This window comes from Equus przewalskii, chromosome 5 (assembly GCF_037783145.1).
Source record: "Equus przewalskii isolate Varuska chromosome 5, EquPr2, whole genome shotgun sequence".
Lineage (NCBI taxonomy): Eukaryota > Metazoa > Chordata > Mammalia > Perissodactyla > Equidae > Equus > Equus przewalskii.
This window is the reverse complement of record NC_091835.1, coordinates 52685375-52706629: the sequence shown is the minus strand read 5'-3', so window position 1 is coordinate 52706629 and position 21255 is coordinate 52685375. Positions and strand designations below refer to the sequence as shown.

Below are 21255 nucleotides of genomic sequence, written 5' to 3'. Positions count from 1 at the left end.
ATGCAGCTTTATCATGGAATACAACAAAGTACTTGGTATCTGACAGGTCTAAATTCAAATGCGGTGTGAGCTATTTGTTATGTATGTGATCTGGGAAAAGCTCTGAATGAACTTCCTGTTCATACCTGGCTGGCATGTGGCGGCTCCTGAACTCTTAGCTCTGTTCCTCTCACTTATGGTCTTAAGGAGATCTGGGAATACAGAGCTTCATTTAGACGTAAAGTTTTCTTTTACTTTTGAAATGAAGGGAGGGATATTAGTTTCTCGATTCAGTTTCACTTGGTGAAACAGCTACCTTTTCAGCAATAGATAATTCTTTAGTTTTAATAACTAACATTACTTTTAGAAAAATGTAATTTTGTGTCAATGATATGCAGACCTTTTCTCTTTGGCATCATTTAAAGGAAATAAAATTATATTTTAAAAGATTAAATACGTAAGAAACAAACCAGCATTTGTAATGCCCCAGTGAATCCTGAAAATTTATTATTTGGGAGAATATCAGATACCTTTGTTTTACAGCTCATGATAATAATCAGAAAATATACATTTTGAAGTGAAAGACAAAAGAAAAGAATAATTACATATAATACAGATTACAGATATTTATTTGTACATAAGCAAAGCAGTACTAAAAGCATATTTATGTGTTCACAAGTAGTGAACATGGCAATTTTCTGTTTAAAGCTGCAGCAACTCAAACTCTCCTTGCGTCAATAAAGAAAGACAGATTGAGAAATACATTTAGGGCTATCACCACGTCTGGCTGTAAACCTATTTTTTAATCTTTCCCTTCCCCCCCCATATATATATATGTATATACTTTATTGCCTTTATATTTCTGCTGGTTTAATATAATTAGTATACTAAATAGTTATCTGCATTTATTTGGTTTTTAAAAATATATAAAATGCATTGGAATAGAGCTCCTGCAGCTTTCAAGCAGTCACTGTCCTGGCATCGAAAGCTTATTCTGGAAAAGTAAAACAGCAATACTGAATAAATAGTGATTGTTTTGTCTTCTCCATACAGCTGATGGCCTTCACCCAAAACTTAAAAATACTGTAGCAAATAGTTATAAACATGCAACTTAAAAAAATGGACATAATATAAAAGTAATACTTAGGAGCTAAATTTTAATACAATATAGACTAATAAAGATAACTTTAGGTGGAAGAGGGATGTGAACACAGCATTGTTATTTACATATAAATTAAGGCCCAGTTTTCAAGGCAATGCACACAGGGAATTAACTGCTCATCTCCTCACACCCTTTGCACACCTGAAATCAAGAGTTTCTGCCTTTTCCATATTAATTCCTCAATACATTATTACAGTTGTAACTTGGAAAGATGTTCACGGAAATGGCTTTAAATGAAGTTTCTTTTCTCTAAAGACCGTTTTGCTCTTATTCACAAAGAAAATTTTCTTTTAATGCAAGTATAAAATTTACTTATGCCCCGGAAGCAAATGCTTATTTGTTCTTCTTAAACACTGTTAAAATGCACATTTCATACCATAAGTTCTCTATTTTTAGGGCATTAGTCTTGTTTTAGCTCTAGTTTATGATTAATTTGAACTATGGGAAATGATGCTTGGGTCAGTGATGGCTGAGGGAATTAGATGGCTAACTCCTATTAATACCACCCAACGTCTCAGACATAAATTCCCTGTGCATCAGGACAAAAAAAATGCTAACCACCAAAATATCTTGTAACAGCAAAAGGACTGAGGCAACCCACTATGGATCATTCTCTGAGGATGACAGACACTCAAAAGGGTCAAACAGACCAACACTATTTCAAATTATTCCTTGGTAAGGAAAAAGAATTATCTTCTTTTTAATACTTGTAGAAAATCACAATAAAAGAACTTGCAGTATAGTAATTAAAAAAAACTTGTAATCTAATTTAGTATTTAGAACCTGAATATTCCCCCAGATGCAAAATTTTATATTTGGTATTTTTGTATAACGTTGCCCGCTCCCCCCTCTGAAATGCATCCAAAGATGTGGCACTTCATCTAATTCATCTGTATTCACAATTGATAAAAATGATCAGGAACAGACTAAAATATTCTTAAGATGTTCTAGGGAAATGCATTTTCTTTCCTCTATTTTAAAAAGAGACTTAGAAAATATTTCTTAGAGATGTACTTCCAAAAGTAATCTAAGCAATTAAAAAGTACAGCTGCTCAATGTATTCACTAAATTCACATTTATATACTCTGCTCATCTAGGAAATAGTATTTCTATCTGTAACTGGGTCTGCGAAAATTACCCGGCAGCTTGAAAATTCAAATGAAGTTGTCAGAATGCTACCAGTCTTTCTTTAAAGTTATTAGGTTAATGCTGATAATAATTTACAACAATTAAGTTGGATATTGACTTTGTGTTTTTCATGGCACGCAGAGGCATCTTTGCAATTAAAAACTGTGAAGTTTAATATATCTTCAGTTTAACATTTTGATTTAAATAGAATGTAGTCAATTTATAAAAATGTTTTTCTTTGTGAATAAGATCTTAATTTCCCTGAACAATAATAACAAAATGACTCAGTATAGGATGGAACGCTTTAAAAATAAGGCATATCCTGGGCTTACATACATCATTATTGTCACAAAATCTACAAATTATTTTGATTTTTTCTCCTAATTTTTAAACATATGTAGATAGGAAAGAACTATTATAAATTGAGAGCAAATGTGTATAGGTTGTGGTTATTTAGGTAAGACTCATTTATTTCTCAAGTTATTTGCAAAATAGTATAATGGCAAGGTCAACTCGATAACTCCAAAAACCCAAAGAAAATAATATGTTTAGTTGAGGTCTGCCATTTAGCTGGACTAGAAAAGGCAACTCTGCATTATTACTTTCAGTTCTCTAGAAGCTTCTATATATTTTCATAGCCATTCTTACAATTTTTCATTGGAAACCTAAATATAGCAGCATTCTCAGCATTCACTAAACCAAAAATAAGTCATATGTGTTAAAACATCCAAAGTTGCCCTCATGCATAAGACACAACTTACATCTTTTTATTGTTACCATGGCATTAATATACTAATCCACTTTTACTTTGTTGCATGTAAATAATACGGAGAATGTATTTTCCTCAGAATTAAAAACTACAATAAATTTCAGATTAAAGTCTTAATTATATTGTACCAAAGTTTGATCAGAGGGAATGTAAAAATGGCTAAGAGGTATTTGACCACATCTGTCTAGATATTACTTGTGAATGAATCTTAGTTAAGTCACTACTCATGGGAGGGGTACTGACTCATTTTTGGTTTTATAAATAAGAAAATATATGTACAAATGGAGATTAATGTCCTGTAAAAGTTCAAAATGAAAACAAACAGTGAATTAACTTTACTTCCTTGGTAAAAAGTAACAAACTCCAATCTACTTTCTCTCTAAGTCATTGGAGAAATCGCAGTAGTCCATAATGTACAGAGTAAATTATGTGCAAGCAATAACTTACCCATGGATGCTTACACCAATAGACTATACATATGAAGTGGATTATTTTAAAAATATACTACTTAAGGTAACCTTCCTGAAGTAGACCAACCTGGTCCTCAGATTTCTCTAACTTATGTATTATGGCAACTCTGAGGATCCATAAGATTAAAACGAGAAGGAAGGGCAGAAACAAAACACATAATGTATCAGCAAACCCCACGCCTGTGTGAATAGATATTCCAGAATTACATTTTTGTTCAACAGTGTCTGAAGCACTGCAAACCTTTTAAACACACAATTTACCTCATGAAAATATTTCTGTTCTGGTATGTGGTCATTCATATACTGGAAATATTGTAAAGAAAAGATTAAACTCCAAATTAAAAATAAAACCTTAATCATTTCACCTAATTAAGCAATGGCTAGGACAGGTTCACAAAATAAATACAAGTGGGTTCTTTTGGAGTGAGTTTTGATGGCGGAGCACCCTATGACACTTGTGTAGTTGTAAATCAGCAACACACGGATGGAGCCTGGCAACATGCACACAAAGTCATAATCACACAGTATGTAATGTAATTCAGTCACAGGATAAGTATTAATAAAAACTATTAAAACATCAACATTCACACATTAATCGATTACATGGAATAAATTAAACTAAGCCAGTCACATATTTCTCTTCACTCTGAAGTCACGGTTTTATTTATGTATACACACAGTATACTACTTCCCTAATGCTCTCAAAATGCTACAAATAAAAATGAAGGCTTTGCATTACAGCTGCTGGACAAAAAGGTCAACACTGTTGATGTGTGAAAACACAGTTTCTTTGTTCTTTAGCATCAGTGCACAGGGTATGGCTCCAAGTGGTATGCAATTTAGGACAGAAAAAAGATAGGGTGGCTTGTGAAATATATCCTCTGTTCATCATTGGCACAAATCAAAGAAGGAATTTTTATTGTCCTTGGTACCTTTAGTGGGTCTCTCCCCTAAAGACAGATAATGTTATACATATATGCCTTCAGGATTAAAACCAGATGAGATAGGATTCTGTAGAATACGAAGATTACTGGGGAGCTGCCGAGATGAACCAGGCCGCTTCAGGGACCCGGACTGGAATGGTGCCTCTAGACAGGAAACAGAGAAAGTCATTCGATGGACTCATCAACTTGAATTACTTAGCAATATGAAACACTGGAACTTTTCCTGCCCTAAAGAACCAAATCACATACAGTACAATTGCAATCCCCATGGGTCCTGGGGTGAGAGAAGGCTGACTCTGCTTGACCCTCTCAGCTGATAAAACAGTTTTCAGTGATTTGAACAGTTAATGATCTTCTTAAAAAGCTGAGCACTTTGCTTGTCTTTCTTGGTTGTTCAGACCATATGCGTACACAGATTGAGGAGTGTCTTAAATATTGGCACAAATTAATAATAAAGACTTTCAGGAGAGGAAGATGGGGCACCAGGGACAGAGACAAGCCAAAACAGTGAACAGACTATGACTCATACATACTCCAGGAAAAAGTTTTATAAAGAAGCAGTTTAAAACTAATGATAGGAGATTTGGTGATTACATGCCCGTCTAAGGAAATAACCTAAATATTACTCATTTTCTGTAGAAAGAGGAAGTACATCAAAAATTTTCTTAAGTGGCCCAAGAATTAGGTTTGAATGGTAGCATAACACTTTATTTGAATGCAAGCAGTGTATTCAAAGTTAACCAATGAGAATAAAGTGAAAAAACCAGATTTCTCAGCATCTTACCCCTCTCTCTGTCTGCCTGTGAGGCTTCCACTTCAGTGGGCTCTGCTGGCAAAACAGTCACCCTTGTCCCTGTCTGCCGGATGAACTGCTGGAGGTTGACTTGCCGCAGCTCCTTCGTCAGCTGCTCCAGCTCCTCGCTCTTTGTCCTAGATGCGAGTTAATTTGTTTTAATTTGAGGGTTCACTGTCGGCCAGCTCAAGACATCCTGGCGACAGCCCATCTGCTACAAGGCATGCACGTGGGATACCTGGTTTCACAAGAACACATTTAACAAGTCTGCTCTATATCAATATGACGGCCTAAACAGGTCACTTTCACTCTGTGGAATGGGCCGGAAAATAAGCAAATAAAGGACAATAGCTTCTTCATCTGTCCTCTGAAATGTGATGCTTTCTTCTGTTGGGAAGAGACTATGCACCTGACAAAATAAAGGTACGCCTATAAACTTTCATCAACAAAATATTGGTTTCCGTCTATCCCAGTGTTTACAGCAATCTTGCTAAGCTGTTCACAATTAAATTTCCTTATTATACATCTCATAGCTGGCTGCAAAAGTCGCAGTCATTTGTTCCATGAGTTCAGAGTTCTTATTTTTTGTAAACTGTTTAGGTTTTCAAGGGATCTGTCACTGAGATTTATATTATAGCACAAGGAAAGCAAGATTCCTGCAAGTCCCACTCTGGGGTTCTTAGATCCCTGACAAAGACAGGTCTGAGAACTGAAGAGCACTAGAGAAAGGAGATCAAGTTTGGGCAGCCAGAAAGCTCCAAATGCAAGCGAGGCATTCTATTATTGAAAAGGATCATCTTCTCTTTCCTTCACTGCACTAAGAAAGAGGGCAAGACCGCACCCAGGCTGGGTGTGTCTGAAGGGCTGGGCAGGGAGAGGGAAGAGAGAACAGAAACCAGTGCTTGTTTTCTCTATGTACCTTAAGTATGTACCTTGAGTGCCGAGGTTACATAGAGATCTGTTAGTAGTCTGATTGTCAGACACTTTTCATTGGGGAGTGAGATCTGCTAGTAATGATCGTCATGAATGAGTGTTTCCTGAAAGTAATATCAAAGACAACACGATTTCCAACTGAATCCCTTTTTAAGTGTCAAAATGAATCCAAATAGTAAAATACTCTCAAATCGGGGCTTAATAACCTTCTACTGCATGAGAAATGCCTGATTTTCAAACTTTTAGTGGTAGTTTTCCCTCTCACTGCAGTTGGTGACAGTCACGTCAGTTCCTCTGCTTTCTGTTTGTGGAACTGTTCGTATTCTAAAGCAGCTCTTCCCAACTTCACAGTGCACAGGCGCTTTGTGGCGAGCCTGTTACAATACAGGGTGCTCTGAAGCTGCAGGGATCACACTTTGAACAGCAAGCTTCTAAACCAGCACTGTCCAATACAGGAGCCACTAGACGCTCGTGCTGTCGAGCATGTGAAATGTAGCCAAAGGTGACTAAAAACAGAATTTTAAGTTTGTTTAATCTTTTAAAACAGCATTATTAAATATTTAATTTTAATTAATTTAAATTAAAGTAGTCATATTATAATCAATTGTGTGTCTTTCTCATTTCATCTGTTAGAGACTGACACCGTTTTGCAACTCCTACAACATGACTCCACTGTCTTTTCAAGAATAGGCATCCAAGAAATATAAGTTGAGTGATGGGGGTCTAAGTGGAGAAATACAGATGTTCTTGTACATGAACGAGAGAGGGAAAGTCAGAGAGGAAACTTTGTTCCCCTCTCAGGAAGGCACAGGAGGGTCACGTGGAGAGGGGAGGAGGGTGGGGGACTACTTACATCTTAGGAAAGAAGAGGAGGTTAGCGACAATGGAGAAGTGATAGATAAGCAGCCAACTAGCCACACGATCCTTGGCAATCTCCTTTGGCTTCAGTTCCCTACCTCTGACAGGAGAAGGTCAGACTCGCTATCTCATCCTTAGTGTCCACTCCAGCTTTGAGATTCTATTCTCCTGTGTCCAACTATGGAATGCTACAACCACCATAGCAAGAAAGCTCCTTCCATGGAGCAAGGGTCAGTGTGGCTTCAGCTCTCATCTTTGATTTGATCCCACAACTTAACTTTGTCATAAGTCACAGAAATTCTAAGAAACTTATAAACAAAGGTAGGCTTCTAACTTTAAATGTAAGAGAAAATAGCTAATCATTAAAGATGATTCATTTATATAGATGAAACATTCTTTTTATAAAAGCGTTCTTACCTGTAATCGTTTGGTGGCTTGTCCAAGAGATCTTTCCACAGCTTTAATACCATTTTCCAGCCTCAGGCTCTGCTGGCCTTGAATGTCAATTTCTCCTTTGACCTTACCAATCTTCCCTTTAACCTCTTCTTCGTTGACTTGCGCCTCCTGAACTTCTCGTTGCAATTTTTCTGCTTCGAGACCACTTTCCATAGTCTGGATCTGAGCCAAATAGTCCTTTAATTTGCTCTCACATTCTGTTATTTTCTGTCTTATCTCTTGAAGTTGATCCTTCAGCTGTTTTTCATTTTCCTGTTCAATCTGTAATTCATTTTCCCAGAATTCTTCCTCTTCAATTTCTACATCATTTCTTTTGATCTTTTGCTCCAGGCGGACAATTTCCTCTTCAAGGTTAGAGCTATATTTTTGCTCCCAAAATCGTATTTCTATTTCATTTGATTCTAGCTCTTTCTCAATGGACTGAAGCTTTTCTGTCTGCAAACGGATCAGCTTCTTTAACTCATCTGCTGTTGTTTTGCAGTTATTCAGCACCTTTTGCTTAAATTCAGTTTCTTTACCTTTCCCAAAAATGTCCATTAATCCTTTGGCACCTCCTGTAAATGTTAATGATTTCCTTTTAGGTTCTCTCCTTTTGATGGATTTGTCAATCTGAGGCCTCAGTTTAGCTAAGGGAGGCAAACTCTGCCTGTATAAAGTTCTTTCAGGAATTCGAGCCACACTATCTGAAGTGGGTCGCTCACTGAGAGATGGCCCCGTTCGACGTAAAATTAGCTGTACATCACTAGCATACTGCCCCCATTTGTTTAAGGATATGATAGGATTTTCATGAGGTGCTAAGTGTCTTTCAGTATCTCTCCATTTTTCTATAAGAGTGTACCTTCCAGTTCGACCTAGATGAAAAAGATAAGAATGAATTGTCAAAATGGGATAACGCAATAGCTCAAATAATGCAACTGAAGATGCTATTTGATAACTTTCTTCTTGATTAGCATCAAAGTTCAGTCCATGCTGCCTTTAAAACTTTCACTTGAGGATACCGAACTCCTTAAGATATGTAACAGCATAAAATTACGGGATGTGAATTGCATACACTCTTCAGACTTGCTTAGAAATTCAACTTTATACTTTAAACCTCAGTGAGAATTTTACACTCTTGTGAAATGCCTGGTTGCCTCGACCTTCTTGTGTGGGGCAAGACCTCCAGCTGGAACAAAAGAGGACTCTAGAATGCTCCACTGGAAGCCAAGAGGGCCTGGTCTCAGGAACTACGTAGAACTTCAAAACTTGAATAAACTTTTGTTTTGTAAATCGCTCTGCTTTCTTTGCACATCAGGACTTGGGAAGGTTGAAGCCTCCACTTATCCTTCTGAAGGGAGACAGGGAGCCAGGGGAGAACCTACTACTCAGCTAACAGGTGGCTAGACAGGTCTTTCCTTTGTTTCCCCATGAGGGCTTGGCAGACCCATAGCTCACATAGCTGGTTTCTTCCTGCACACTTGTGGCAAATAAAAAATTACCTCAATGAAAATAATTCTTAAATAATTTCATATGAAAAGAGGGACCTAAAGAGAAGTCTTGTTCAGTAGTAATAGCTTCTAAGATTCTTCTAAAAATTTTTTAAAAGACAAAAATGGTATTATTAAAAAACAAAAACAGAATAAAGTCGCATTTAAATAAAAAACTACACTGAACCTAACTAGTAATTATGGAAGATAAAGTTTCAGAAGACAATACAATGTCATTAGCTTGAACACAGCTCCTAAATATTTCCATTTAAGGTGGGTGGGTCAGAGGGATTATATTCATTTTGTTAAAAGTGTCCATTAGAGGGGCTGGCCCTGTGGCCGAGTGGTTTCACGCACTCCGCTGTGGCAACCCAGGGTTTCGCCAGTTCAAATCCTGGGCGCGGACATGGTACCACTCATCAAGCCATGCTGAGGCGGCATCCCACATGCCACAACTACAAGGACCCACAACTAAGAATATACAACTATGTACCGGGGGGTGCTTTGGGGAGAAAAAGGAAAAATAAAATCTTAAAAAAAAAAGTGTCCATTAGACGCTTGAAACTAATATAATGTTATATATCAATTATACTTCAATAAAAAAGTGTCAGACTTGATATTATTACAAAAGAAAAAACCTGACCCTGCCATGTAGCAATTATAATACTGGTATATACACCTATTGATTTATCTTCCCTGCCTTTTGTTTAATCTCATAAGCTTCTGAGCCAACAGTAGCAGGTTCTCAATTACGGGGTCAATAAATGGAGATCTGGATATGTAAATACGAACACTGATGTATGCAATTCAGAAGCAGCACATGAAGAATGATATTGCTCTAACAAGCATATGTGTATGTTCTCCTTTAAGGAAACCTGAATCTTGGGTGCAGCTGAAAAGCTAGAGCTGGAGGCAAACAGACTGGAGTTTTAATCCCAGGTAAATTACTTACTGGAAAGGAGCATGACTTCACTTCTAAAATGGGGATAGTGCAATACCTCACAGCCTCCGAGAGTCCGAGTCAGGTGTAATAAGCACCTGCCACACTGCCTGGCCCACAGCAGGCATTCAGTACGTGGGGGCCATGATTAACTTAAAACACTGTTATTCACGTAATAAAAGGGCTGACAGAGACCTCTTTAAATAGTGATGTGAGATGACAAAAATCTGGCTTTAAAAAAATCCTTAAGTGACTTTCAGCAACTCCCAACTATGTGAAGCTGGACAGAGCGTAAAGAACAAGGGTCCTAAAGACGGAAGGTCTGTTCAGATCTGCCTCTGCCATTGATCTACATGATTGGCACATATTATTAAATTTCCTTTAGCTTCAGTTTCCTCATCTATAGGGTGAGAGTAGTACTGTCTTACATGACAATGTTGTGAGAGTCAAGTGAGATGTAAAATATAAAAATGTTTTGGAAAAATGGAAAGTGCTATACAAATATTAGTTGTTACTGTTATCAAAATACTTAGGCAAACAAGGGGAATGAAAAAGAAAGCCTTAGCACATTGGATTGGCTTCTTGGAATAAAAAATGTTTCTAATAATTTTCAGGTTAAAAATTACTGTAATTACCCCAAGAAAAACCACATGACAAATGTGTAAGGCTACCACTGCTCCGTGTGTACACAGTGCCTCAGAGATCCCGGCACTCTTTGTTCTTGTTCTTGGCTCGGCTGCTTATCAACTACTTTTAGGACCTCACTCCTGCTATCTGGACTCCTGTTCCTCATCAGTAACATGAAGGGTGAGAGCAGGTCAGAAGAGCCTGCTCTACTTCTATCAGGCCAATGAAGCATCTAGGAAAAGAAAACGGAATCATTACATTATATGAGCTAAATTAAAATTTTTAAAGCCCCTAATTTAGTCATAATTAAATATAAAACTGATTTTTCCAATTCTTAATGGAAAGAATTGGGTACTGCTGACCTATGAGAATGTCTTGGTAGAAGATTATTTAGAATTGCTTTTACTGCTAGTTTTCCCTTTTTGTTAAATAATGCCTATTTAGAGTGCAATTAGGCAAAAAGAAAAAAATTTCTATCCAGCAATAAAAAAAGCTTTTTTACAAAGGTAAATGAATTAATAGCTTTAATTTTATTATAGGAATTGGGTTTTAGATAGTTTATATAAGAATCAAATCCCATAATCATTGTTTTTAATACCTACACTTGGCAAGGCCCTACAGATCCTGTCTATTTATATAGATTCAAAATTATATAGATACTGCAAAATTCCTTTTAGTGCATTTTATTAAATGTATTTGGTTTTACCTTGCATACTATGTTGATGTAGCCTTAAAACTAATTAAAAAGAATATCTCTCTCTCTGTGGAATCTATAGTTTAAGCTGTTTTGGCTATGTCGGCCTGTGTGCCACATTAAGTAATGGTAAATAAAATACTGACTATACTTTTGAATAGCTGAAGCAATTGACTGTAATTCCAAGAATCATTAACTTCATGTAATAAGGAAAATGGCACAAAGAGATTTCAATGTATTAGTGGAATCTCATTGGATGACTGACACAAATTAAAAGGAAATAGGATAACAGATTACTCTCACTTAAAGTGTAATATATGACTATGAAGTAATATGAAGTTTTTGAAAACATACACCAAAACTCAAATATGGGTCACCCAGAAACATTATGCCCTTATTTCAACCATTTTCTTTTAAAGATTTTATTTTTCCTTTTTCTCCCCAAAGTCCCCCGGTACATAGTTGTGTATTTTTAGTTGTGGGTCCTTCTAGTTGTGGCATGTGGGATGGCGCCTCAGCATGGCCTGATGAGCAGTGCCATGTCCGCGCCCAGGACGTGAACTGGCGAAACCCTGGGCCGCCAAAGTGGAGTGTGCAAACTTAACTACTTGGCCATGGGGCTGGCCCCTCAACCATTTTTGTATTGCAACCATTTTTTCACAATTTGAGTAAATTGCTCCTTAGAGCCAACAAACAAATCATGATTTAAAAGTCATATCTTATTTATTCAACAAATATATACTGAACACCAAATATTTGTCAGAAATAGTGTCAGGCCCTGGGGATATAGATTCTATTAAACACCTTGATCATCAACCCTCTTTTTAAGTTTTAGTTTTAACTGACATTGATGGCTACTGTACATTGTTCAAAAGAATGTGAGAGAGAGCAGGTATTAATCACTTAGAAATTCAGTGCTTACATATCCTGTTTCTGGACATATTGGAAGGAATGCCAGTAACACTGAAGTTATTCTTTATCTATGGAGAATAAACTATCCTACCCCACTGAACTTTTCCAATAACAGAAGCTTTGCTCCTTGAGCTATAACCATTTTGAGTCTCATGCAGACTCTAGTGAACATAACTAATCCTTTCCATGATGACTTAGAATTCTTACAACAAACACTGATTTCTGTAACAGAACTTACACTGTATCATTTTATAGTCTGTTAAATGCTTTTGATGCTTTTATAAATATAAATATACATAACATACAAGCATATAATATATATAATATACATAATCTTAATTTGTTCTGTGAGTTAAGCAGTATAGGTATTATGATTCTCAACTTATCAGTGAAGAAATCAAAGCTTAAAGAATTTAAAGCAATTCCCCAATGATATACAGCTATTCTGCAAATTTATCAGTGAATTTTCTACAAGTCCTCTGTGTAGCTATTAAGATAACTCTTACTATATATATATATATATATATATACACATACATATATAGTTGTATATTCTAGTTGCAGGTCCTTCTGGTTGTGCTATGTGGGACACCGCCTCAGCATGGCCTGATGAGCAGTGCCATGTCCGTGCCCAGGATCCGAACTGGTGAACCCTGGTCTGCCAAAGCAGAGTGCGCGAACTTAACCACTCAGCCATGGAGCTGGCCCCACTACTGAGGATTTTTGTTTCTTGTTTCAATGTAATTCAATCAGTAGTCTTATTTTCTAACAGTTGTCCATTGATATTATAGGGGGTATAAAGAAGACAGTGTAATAGTAGTTAAGAGCAGGGTTCTTGAATCAGGCTACTGGTTTGAATCCCAGTACCCTCCTTACTAGCTATATGAGCTTAGGCAAGTTATTTCACAGCTCTGTGCCTCAGCTTGATCATTTGTAAAGTAGGGATAATAACAGTGCCTTCCTCATAAGATTGTTGTGAGAATTAACTGATGTGGAAAATTTAATCTGTAATCCAGTAAATAAAAAATGAGATTTTACAATTATGAAGGATTATGAAGAGTGAAGTTTTTTTTTTAAGCTCATCTATAGGTACAGAGAAAGCATTGCTTATAGTGTTTACTTCTAGGAGGTAGGATCGTGAGTGATTCTCTGACTTTCTTTGTGATTTTCTCAATTTCAAAACAGTCTACAATGAATAGCATTACTTTGTAAACAGGCAGAAAATCCATCAATCTGTAAACTTTTAAAATTGATAATTTATACAAGAAATTAAGAGTTACATGTGACAATATAAAATAAATTCTTTCCCTTATCTTCTAAAGGATCATATAATTTTAGAGATGGATGGGACACTAGGTGGTCCCCTAGTTCAGTATGTAATTAACAGGAAAAAATTTTTAAAAATTCATCCATTTATTCACAAATGTGTATTACTGTGTACCACATGCTAGACAAGACAGAATAAGCAATAACAAAACAGTGGCAGGCAACAGACAATATACAAATAAATGAATGTAGGTCTACCATCCATTATCCAATAACTTGAAGGTCAGATATGCTGAAAATTCAGAATTTTTTGGATTTTAGAAAGGTAGCAGAGTGCTATCCGGGAGGTCTGTAATCAAACATATTAAAATTTCAAAGTAAAATGTATCAAAGTTCATACCAAATGGAATAAATATAGATTAAGAACAGCCTTGCATCAAATCAGATCAGTTTTTACCACCAAATGAGTTCAAGCCATGTCAGTTATGGCTAACAAAGGAAGTGTGAAAAACTTTAGGCTTTTAAAACTTTTTAGATTTCAAAATGTGGATAAAATTGTGGCCTATATGTAATATTGTCAGGTGGAGTAAGTGCTATAGAGAAAAACAGAGTATGGCAGGTAGGGAGTATGAGTGTGCATGCATGCGTGTGCGCAGTGCGCATGGCCATGTGCTCAGGGAGGGCTCTGTGATAAGATGACGTTTAAGCAGAGATCCAAAGGAGTGAATTTTGAAGCTATGTGGGTGCAGAGTATTCTCAGCAGAGAGAAGAACAGAGTGTTTGGGATGTTTAAGAGGGGACAATCAAAAGCGAGTGCTAGGAAATGAGGTCAGAACGGTGAAGGGGTAAAATAGGGATTCATTTAGGGCCCTGAAGACCACTGCATGGACTTAGGAATTTTCTGAGTCAGGAAACCACTGAGGGGTTTTGAGAAGAGGAGTGATATGATGCAACATATTTTAAAAGTATTACTTTAAAAGAAATCTGTTGGAACCAGGCTAGAGGGGCCCAGAACGACGCAGGGAGATGAGGTGGAAGGCCACTACAAAAATCTAAGTGAGAAATGACGGCTTACATGGAGGTGCTAAGAGTGGTTGTTGAGAGAAGCAACAAGATTCTGGATGTATATTGAAGTAGTACAGGTAGGATTTGTTGATAGATTGGTTGTAAGGAATTAGAGCAAGAAAAGAATCAAAGATCATACAAAGGTTTTAGATCTAATCAATTGAAAAAAAAAAGTTTTCATTTGCTGAGATTAGAAGGAGGAAATTTGAGGCTGGGCAGTAGTTGGGACACAGAGCTTGGGTTTTGCCATTTTAAGTCTGAGATACCAATCAGTCAGCTTCTAGAATTGTGCTGTCTTCTCAATAGCCACTAGCCACATTTAAATTTTAATTAAAAATTCATTTCCTCAGTTATACTAGCCACATTTCAGTTACTCAATTGCTACACGTGGCTAGTGGCTACCATACCGGACAGCACAGATAGAGAATGTTTCTCTCCTTGCAGAAAGTTCTACTGGGCAGCAGTGTCCTGGAAACTATGATTTAATGAATACCTACTTTAGGCACAGCGATGGTGTACGAAAGATAAACAAGCAGGTCCCCTACTTTGGAGGGACTTCAGGAAAAGAGAAAGAAGTGTTAACAAATACTAAAACTAGGGTTTAGCAAAAAATGTGCTTGAAAACTGATTTGGTTGGGCAAACTATATGAAACATGGTTCCTTAGGAAGAGCCTATTCCACTTTGGGCCGCGGCCCCAGTCAATTTGTTTCTGTTAAATGCTAGCTCTGGCCACAGTTGATGGAGAAATGGGAATAAGATCACAAGAATTGGGAACAAAATTCTGAGTCTTTCGTACTTTAAATGACACGAGGCACCAAAGCAGTGTGAATCAGAAAACCTCCTCAGACACCTTCATTTCCTCCCCCTCCTCTCTAATCTTTCGTTAGCTGTATGTTACATTCTAAGCTCCTTGAGGGCAGAAATACATTCTTTTCATATTTCTGGTTTAGGATATTGTAAAAGCAAATGCATTTTCTTGACTATACCTTGGGACAGATTATCTGTCAATGGCTTTCTGTTTCATACACAGATTTGAGAAGCAGTTTGAACTCTGAAATAATGGCATTTCTGGGATAGTTTATGGGAGAAATAAGGTAGAATATTTAAAACTAGGAATGTCTCAGAAAGCCTGGGATGCACAGTGATCAAAGACACAGTGCACTCCTGCTGGGCAGTTTAACCACTTCATGCCAATTACGAGTTTCAATCATGATGTCACTTTTAGTTATTCTTATAATTTGAGAATGTGTTCTATTTCCACCACCTAAATACAACCTGTTCAGGTAGTCAAATATCAGAGTAGAAAGTATTTCTTTCTATACTATTAGATACACTCAACATCTTTTATCAAATTATGTTCTGTCTTTAGCTCTTTTCTAATTTGATTTGACTGATTAGTAGCACTGAGTCAGGAAATGTTAGCTGTCATACATATTCGCAGATTGCCAACTCATGTACATATTTTTACTTTTATTTTTTATTGTTTTTGTGTGTGTGGGAAGAAGATTGGCCCTGAGCTAACATCTGTTGCCAATCTTCCTCTTTTGCTTGAGGAATATTGTTGCTTAGCTAACAGCCGTGCCAATCTTCCTCTATTTTATGTGCGATGCCACCAGAGCATGGCTTGATGAGCAGTGTGTAGGTCCACACCCAGGATCCAAACCCTGGGCCACCGAAGCATAGTGCACAAACTTAACCACTACAGCACCAGGCTAACCCCCATATTTTTATATTTTGATGGTTTTCTGAAAGTAATTTTACCTAATCAGGAAAACTCAATACTCCCTCAGCAAGAATAGATAGATAGATAGATAGATAGATAGATAGATAGATAGTGCCCCCATGAGGCAAATATGTGAACTTAAACCCAAGAAGCTAGTCTACAAGCTGCTTCACTATATATTTTTTAGAAACCTCTGCAGTTTTGCTCAGTCAGTCCATACTCTGAAAATAATATAGCTAAACTTTTACTGTGTTAAGGCACAGAAATTCTGGGGTTTTTTGTTACAGCAGAAATTTTCTCTAATTAATAAACTCTCCGTTATTTCTTATAGTAGAAATAAGGACAAAATGCTATAAAATTTTCATTTAGCATTTAGACTCTGAATACCAATCACTCTCATTACAAGACAGATAAATATTTAAGTATGTATCAGAAGCAGATTGAATTTGATGCTGAGAAAATCTTAAGGCACAACAAAAGCAAGGATCACCGGCCCTCGGCTGCTTGCCAGCTGCCTCATCTCTCAGATGAATTCTGAGTTCAATGAAGTATTTATGATACAGAGAAAGAGTTGTTTCCAAGTTTGGAGAAATATCATAAAACATTTGTATTCAAGTTGTCAATTTTTCAAAACAGGTCTGGACTGAGTTACTGAGGAAGGAAAAATGGGAAACAGATTCAGTTAAAACTTTTCAGCTTGTTCACAAACAAGCACACTCAGTCCAAATGGATAAACACACACCTGGTACATCTGAGCATTTTCCCCTTGAAACTCTGGGTAGAAAATGTGGTTACCACGTGGAAGACACAGCCTGCTGCACGCCTCAACTACCGTGACTTTTGTAAATACTACTCATTGTTTTCACTCGTCTGTTTGTTTGGCTGCTGCCCATGGCTTGATTCTCAGATAGAACAAAGTGGGGTTTGATGCATGCTAATTCTAGTTTTCATGAAGGAGGAAAAAAAAAAAAGCTGAATATATTAATTCAAATAAATTATGTGAGACTTTTAAAAGGGACAATTACTAAATAAGTTGGCTGCAAAGAATATGAAGTAAAATTAAATGCCTTAATTTTCCCCTCTTTAATAATTAAACTTAAGTCCATAAGTATATTAGTCTCAAATGCAAGAAAATTTCATTGGATGTGAAAGCCTAGGATTTTCAGCATTATTTTACTGTAGGACTGTGTTATACAGTATTTAAGGAAAAAAATCAAAAGATGTCAGAATTAAAAGAGTGCCTCTATCTTTGTATTGGGCTGTCAACTTCTAACAGTGCATCTGTCACAATGCGGGTGCCATGGTGACAGCGTGACTTGTTTCAATCCTGAGCTAACCTGACATGCTTCCAATACAAACTAGCATGACATAAAACAAACTTTTGATAAGGAGCTCAAAGACAAAGAGGCCCTGAGCACCTAGCACGGCGCTGAACACACAGTTTCCTCTTAATACATGTTTGCTAAATGATGGATTTAAGATGCAAATATAAACTTTAACCCACATTACTGACTCTACTGATGCAGGTGTTTATGCCTTCACCATGTTCCAAAAGGATTTAAGGCAACTAAAAAACATAAAATACGATAAAGATAAACTGAGAATAAATAAGAAGAAAGTTGCAATAGGGTAGGTCAATAAGACGTAGCTAGAAAACATATACCTAACAATTTCATCTTCACTCTGTAATAAGATTTAAAAAGTACACGTGAGGGGCCAGCCCCGTGGCTGAGTGGTTAAGCTTGTGTGCTCTACTTCGGTGGCCTAGGGTTTCGCTGGTTTGGATTCTGGGCGCAGACATGGCACCGCTCATCAAGCCATGCTGAGGCAGCATCCCACATGCCACAACTAGAAGGCCCCACAACTAAAATATGCAACTATGTACTGGGGGGATTTGGGGAGAAAAAGCTTAAAAAAAAGAAAAAAAGAAAAAGATTGGCAACAGTTTTTAGCTCAGGTGCCAATCTTTAAAAAAAAAAGTACATGTGACCTTTTTAAAGAAAAATGATGTTATTCAATTCGTTGCATTTTCTTTTCTAAAAGTATTCAGAATAAACAGTAAATAGGATTTTTCCTAATGAGGGGTCTGGGAAGTAGGAATCTATGTTTTGGCTCAAGAACATTTTTGGTTCCAGAAATCATTGTTTAGCATACTACACCACGAGAGAAGACAGTGCAGACTCTAGACTCAGTAAAATTGGGGGAAGCCGGAGAACAAGAGTCCTCACAGATTCACCTCCTCAAAGGGCACAGTAAAAGTGTGCCTGTGGCAGGTATCATGGAACCAATGAGCAAAACCAACTAGAGAGCTATGTTTAAAACAAACAAATAGCAACAGAAAGCATAAACCACTTCATCTCAGCCACCCAGAGGGTTCACTTACCTATCGCTTGAGCTAAGGCTATTACAACCTCCTGGCAAGTGGTGACTTCGGTGACTCCACACACAATCCTCTGGACTCCATCCACCCATACTTTAAGTTCCATGGTGCACCAGCCAGTCACCCAAGGGCCCTGAGACTGGTCACCAAGGTTTCAGGTCATGTCTCTGGCTATGGAAACATGGAGAAGGCAGAGTCTGTGTAGTCGGCGACAAAGAGGAAAAAGCATTTTTAACAAAATGAATCTTAACATTTCTTCTAGGAAGTCAATATTACACAAAACAGATTTTAATATATCATAATCATACTACCATTAATAAGCATGTGCTTACTTATTTTACAGAACTGAGTTCAGCAGCATGAATGCAACGATAGCCACCTATCTTAACGCTGTTTCACACTGCTACAATTTTCATAATTATAGTTTTAATCAGAGTCACTCTCCATTGGGCAAAGAAATCTTATTTACTTGGCCAACCCCTACTGCTCAATATACAAGCTGTTTCTTTCTTTCCTTTTTTTGGTGTGTGTGTGTGAAGAAGACTGGCTCTGAGCTAACATCCCTTGCCAATTCTCCTCTTCCTGCCTGAGGAAGATTGGCCCCGAGCTAACATCCAACGCCTATCCTCCTCTTTTTGCTTGAGGGAGACTGTCGCTGAGCCAACATCTGTGCCAGTCTTCCTCGACTCTGTAAATGGGACACCACCACAGTATGGCCCGATGAGCGGTGTGCAGGTCTGTGCCAGGGATCCAAACCCATGAACCGTGGGCCACTAAGTGGAGTGTGAGAACTTAATCACTATGCCACCAGGCCAGCTCCTGTTTCTTTCTTTTTTAAAAAAATTATTTCGTTAGGATCACTTCTGAGGTTGAAAGAACAAAAAAAGTTTCTGTCATTTTAGGATTCATCAATAATTGCACCAGTTTCCACAGCCTTGCAGCATCTGTAAAGGAATCTTCATAATCCTTGCATTCCTTTGTTGAATATATCACTTGCCTCCCTCTCTCCCCCAAAGGACCCACAGTATTGTCTTCACCCTGAAACTCTAACCCCAAACAGAGCACAAGGCACAGGTGTGCAGAAAATGTTAGTTAAGGAAATGAGTTCTTTTGATGTCTGACAACTTCCCCAAGTATGAACTGCTTGTTCTTTTCTCATTTATTTAACTGGGGTTTGATAATTTTCTCAAATTGTAAGAGTCATTGTAATTCTATAAACCTTAACCTTTTGTTATATTGCTGTGTTTCCCCCATGTTTGTTTTTTTGTTTAGCTGCATTATATGCCAAGAAGAAATTTCTACATTCTCATATAGTCAGACCAAATGCAGTGATTTCTTCTATTGATTAGAATGTTATTATTAGTCTGCTAAAATCAATTACACATAATCCGTTTCCCTGTGGGTTTTTAAAATCTCAACTCTTCCTGTGTTAAATCTTTAATCAGTCTGTGATTTGTCTGTCCATTGTCCTGTGATCTTCCTATTTCTTTGTTGTTTAAAAAAAAGAATGTCAAAGTTTATAAGATGCATTGATTTAATTAAAAAGAACAATTTAACTTTGTTTAAAGGTTTACAATAGAATTGGTGTTTCAGGATTAATGACTTATTAAAAAGCTTATTTAAAACACACTAAAAAATTTTCTTGTAAACTAGTATTTACTACAAACAGTAACTTAGTCCTCGTACATTCTCTTAAAGGTCCTAAGACAGTTCTAGGCCAACTGGTCACCTGGGTGGATGAGTTAGAACACGTGTGAGGTGAAGGAGAATAAATCTAAGTACCTCCTCCAGAGAAGGTACAAAACTACTTCTGTCATCCTGAGAACAAGAGAAAGGACTGGCTGAATGTTAATTTCCCAGGGTGCTGCTTCAGCTCTCTGCCTATGCTGCAGTACCACAATGGTTTCATTAAACCCCCTATATGACCAGAGAAAGGGCCATTTGCCTATGACAAGCTGATTCTCATAACTGTGTTCCTCAGTTATCAAGTCCCATGAGACATAAAAGTTTCTGGGGGAAAAAAGAGATCCAAGAAAGTACCTCAATATAATGAAGGCCATATATGACAAACTCGCAGCCAACATCATACTCAGTGGTGAAAAACTGAAAGCCATTCCTCTGATAACAGGAACAAGACAAGTGTGCCCACTCTTGCCACTCTTATTCAACACAGTACTGGAAGTTATAGCCAGAGCAATTAGGCAAGAAAAATAAATAAAAGGAATCCAAATTGGAGGAGGTAAAACTCTTACTGTTTGCAGATCACGATTCTACATACAGAAAACCCTCAAGAATCTACCAAAAACCTATTAGAAATAATCAACAACTACAGCAAAGTTGCAGGGTACAAAATCAACATGCAAAAATCAGTTGCATTTCTATACACTAATAACGAACTAGCAGAAAGAGAAGTCAAGAATACAATGCCATTTACAATCACAAGAAAAAGAATAAAATATCTAGGAATAAATTTAACCAAGGAGGTGAAAGACCTATACACTGAAAACTATAAGACATTATTGAAAGAAATCAAAGAAGACATAAACAAGTGGAAAGATATTCCATGCTCATGGACTGGAAGAACAAGCATAAAATGTCCATATTACCTAAGGCAATCTTCAGATTCAAGGCAATCCTAATCAGAATCCCAATAACAGTCTTCATGGCAATAGAACAAAGAATCCTAAAA

The 21255-nt window shown here is 37.1% G+C and overlaps 1 protein-coding gene and 1 long non-coding RNA gene across 3 annotated transcripts in view; one reads left to right on the top strand and one right to left on the bottom strand.

The window, feature by feature from the left end:
* LOC139083368 (uncharacterized) overlaps nucleotides 1–18119 on the top strand; it is a 46952-nt gene extending 28833 nt beyond the window's left edge. Inside the window, exons 6-7 of the long non-coding RNA XR_011540027.1 lie at nucleotides 9829–9897; nucleotides 12690–18119. This is a non-coding gene — a long non-coding RNA (uncharacterized lncRNA). The remainder of the gene's footprint in view (nucleotides 1–9828; nucleotides 9898–12689) is intronic.
* On the bottom strand, nucleotides 455–18704 carry RASSF8 (Ras association domain family member 8). Of its 2 annotated transcripts, XM_070619365.1 has the most exons (5): nucleotides 18570–18704; nucleotides 7454–8343; nucleotides 7097–7102; nucleotides 5237–5375; nucleotides 455–4596 (listed from the first exon to the last, which is right to left on the bottom strand). In XM_070619365.1, the coding sequence occupies exons 1-5, from the start codon at nucleotides 18670–18672 to the stop codon at nucleotides 4475–4477; spliced, it is 1260 nt and encodes a 419-aa protein (XP_070475466.1). In that variant the 5' UTR covers nucleotides 18673–18704; the 3' UTR covers nucleotides 455–4474. The 2 variants fall into 2 exon arrangements, with proteins under 2 accessions (XP_070475466.1, XP_008511573.2); XM_008513351.2 differs by lacking the exon at nucleotides 7097–7102 and having other exon boundaries at nucleotides 5237–5382.
* Between the last annotated feature and the right edge of the window lie 2551 nt (nucleotides 18705–21255).

What these genes read in the sequence shown, in the direction of transcription:
- RASSF8 (XM_070619365.1), bottom strand. Translation starts at nt 18,672, where the DNA reads ATGGAACTTAAAGTATGGGTGGATGGAGTCCAGAGGATTGTGTGTGGA. An exon ending in AGCCTTAGCTCAAGCGATAG is followed by an intron (nt 8,344 to 18,569) that starts GTAAGTGAACCC and finishes TTTTTCATCTAG; the next exon opens with GTCGAACTGGAAGGTACACT. An exon ending in ACAGGCAGACAGAGAGAGGG is followed by an intron (nt 4,597 to 5,236) that starts GTAAGATGCTGA and finishes TTTCCTGTCTAG; the next exon opens with AGGCACCATTCCAGTCCGGG.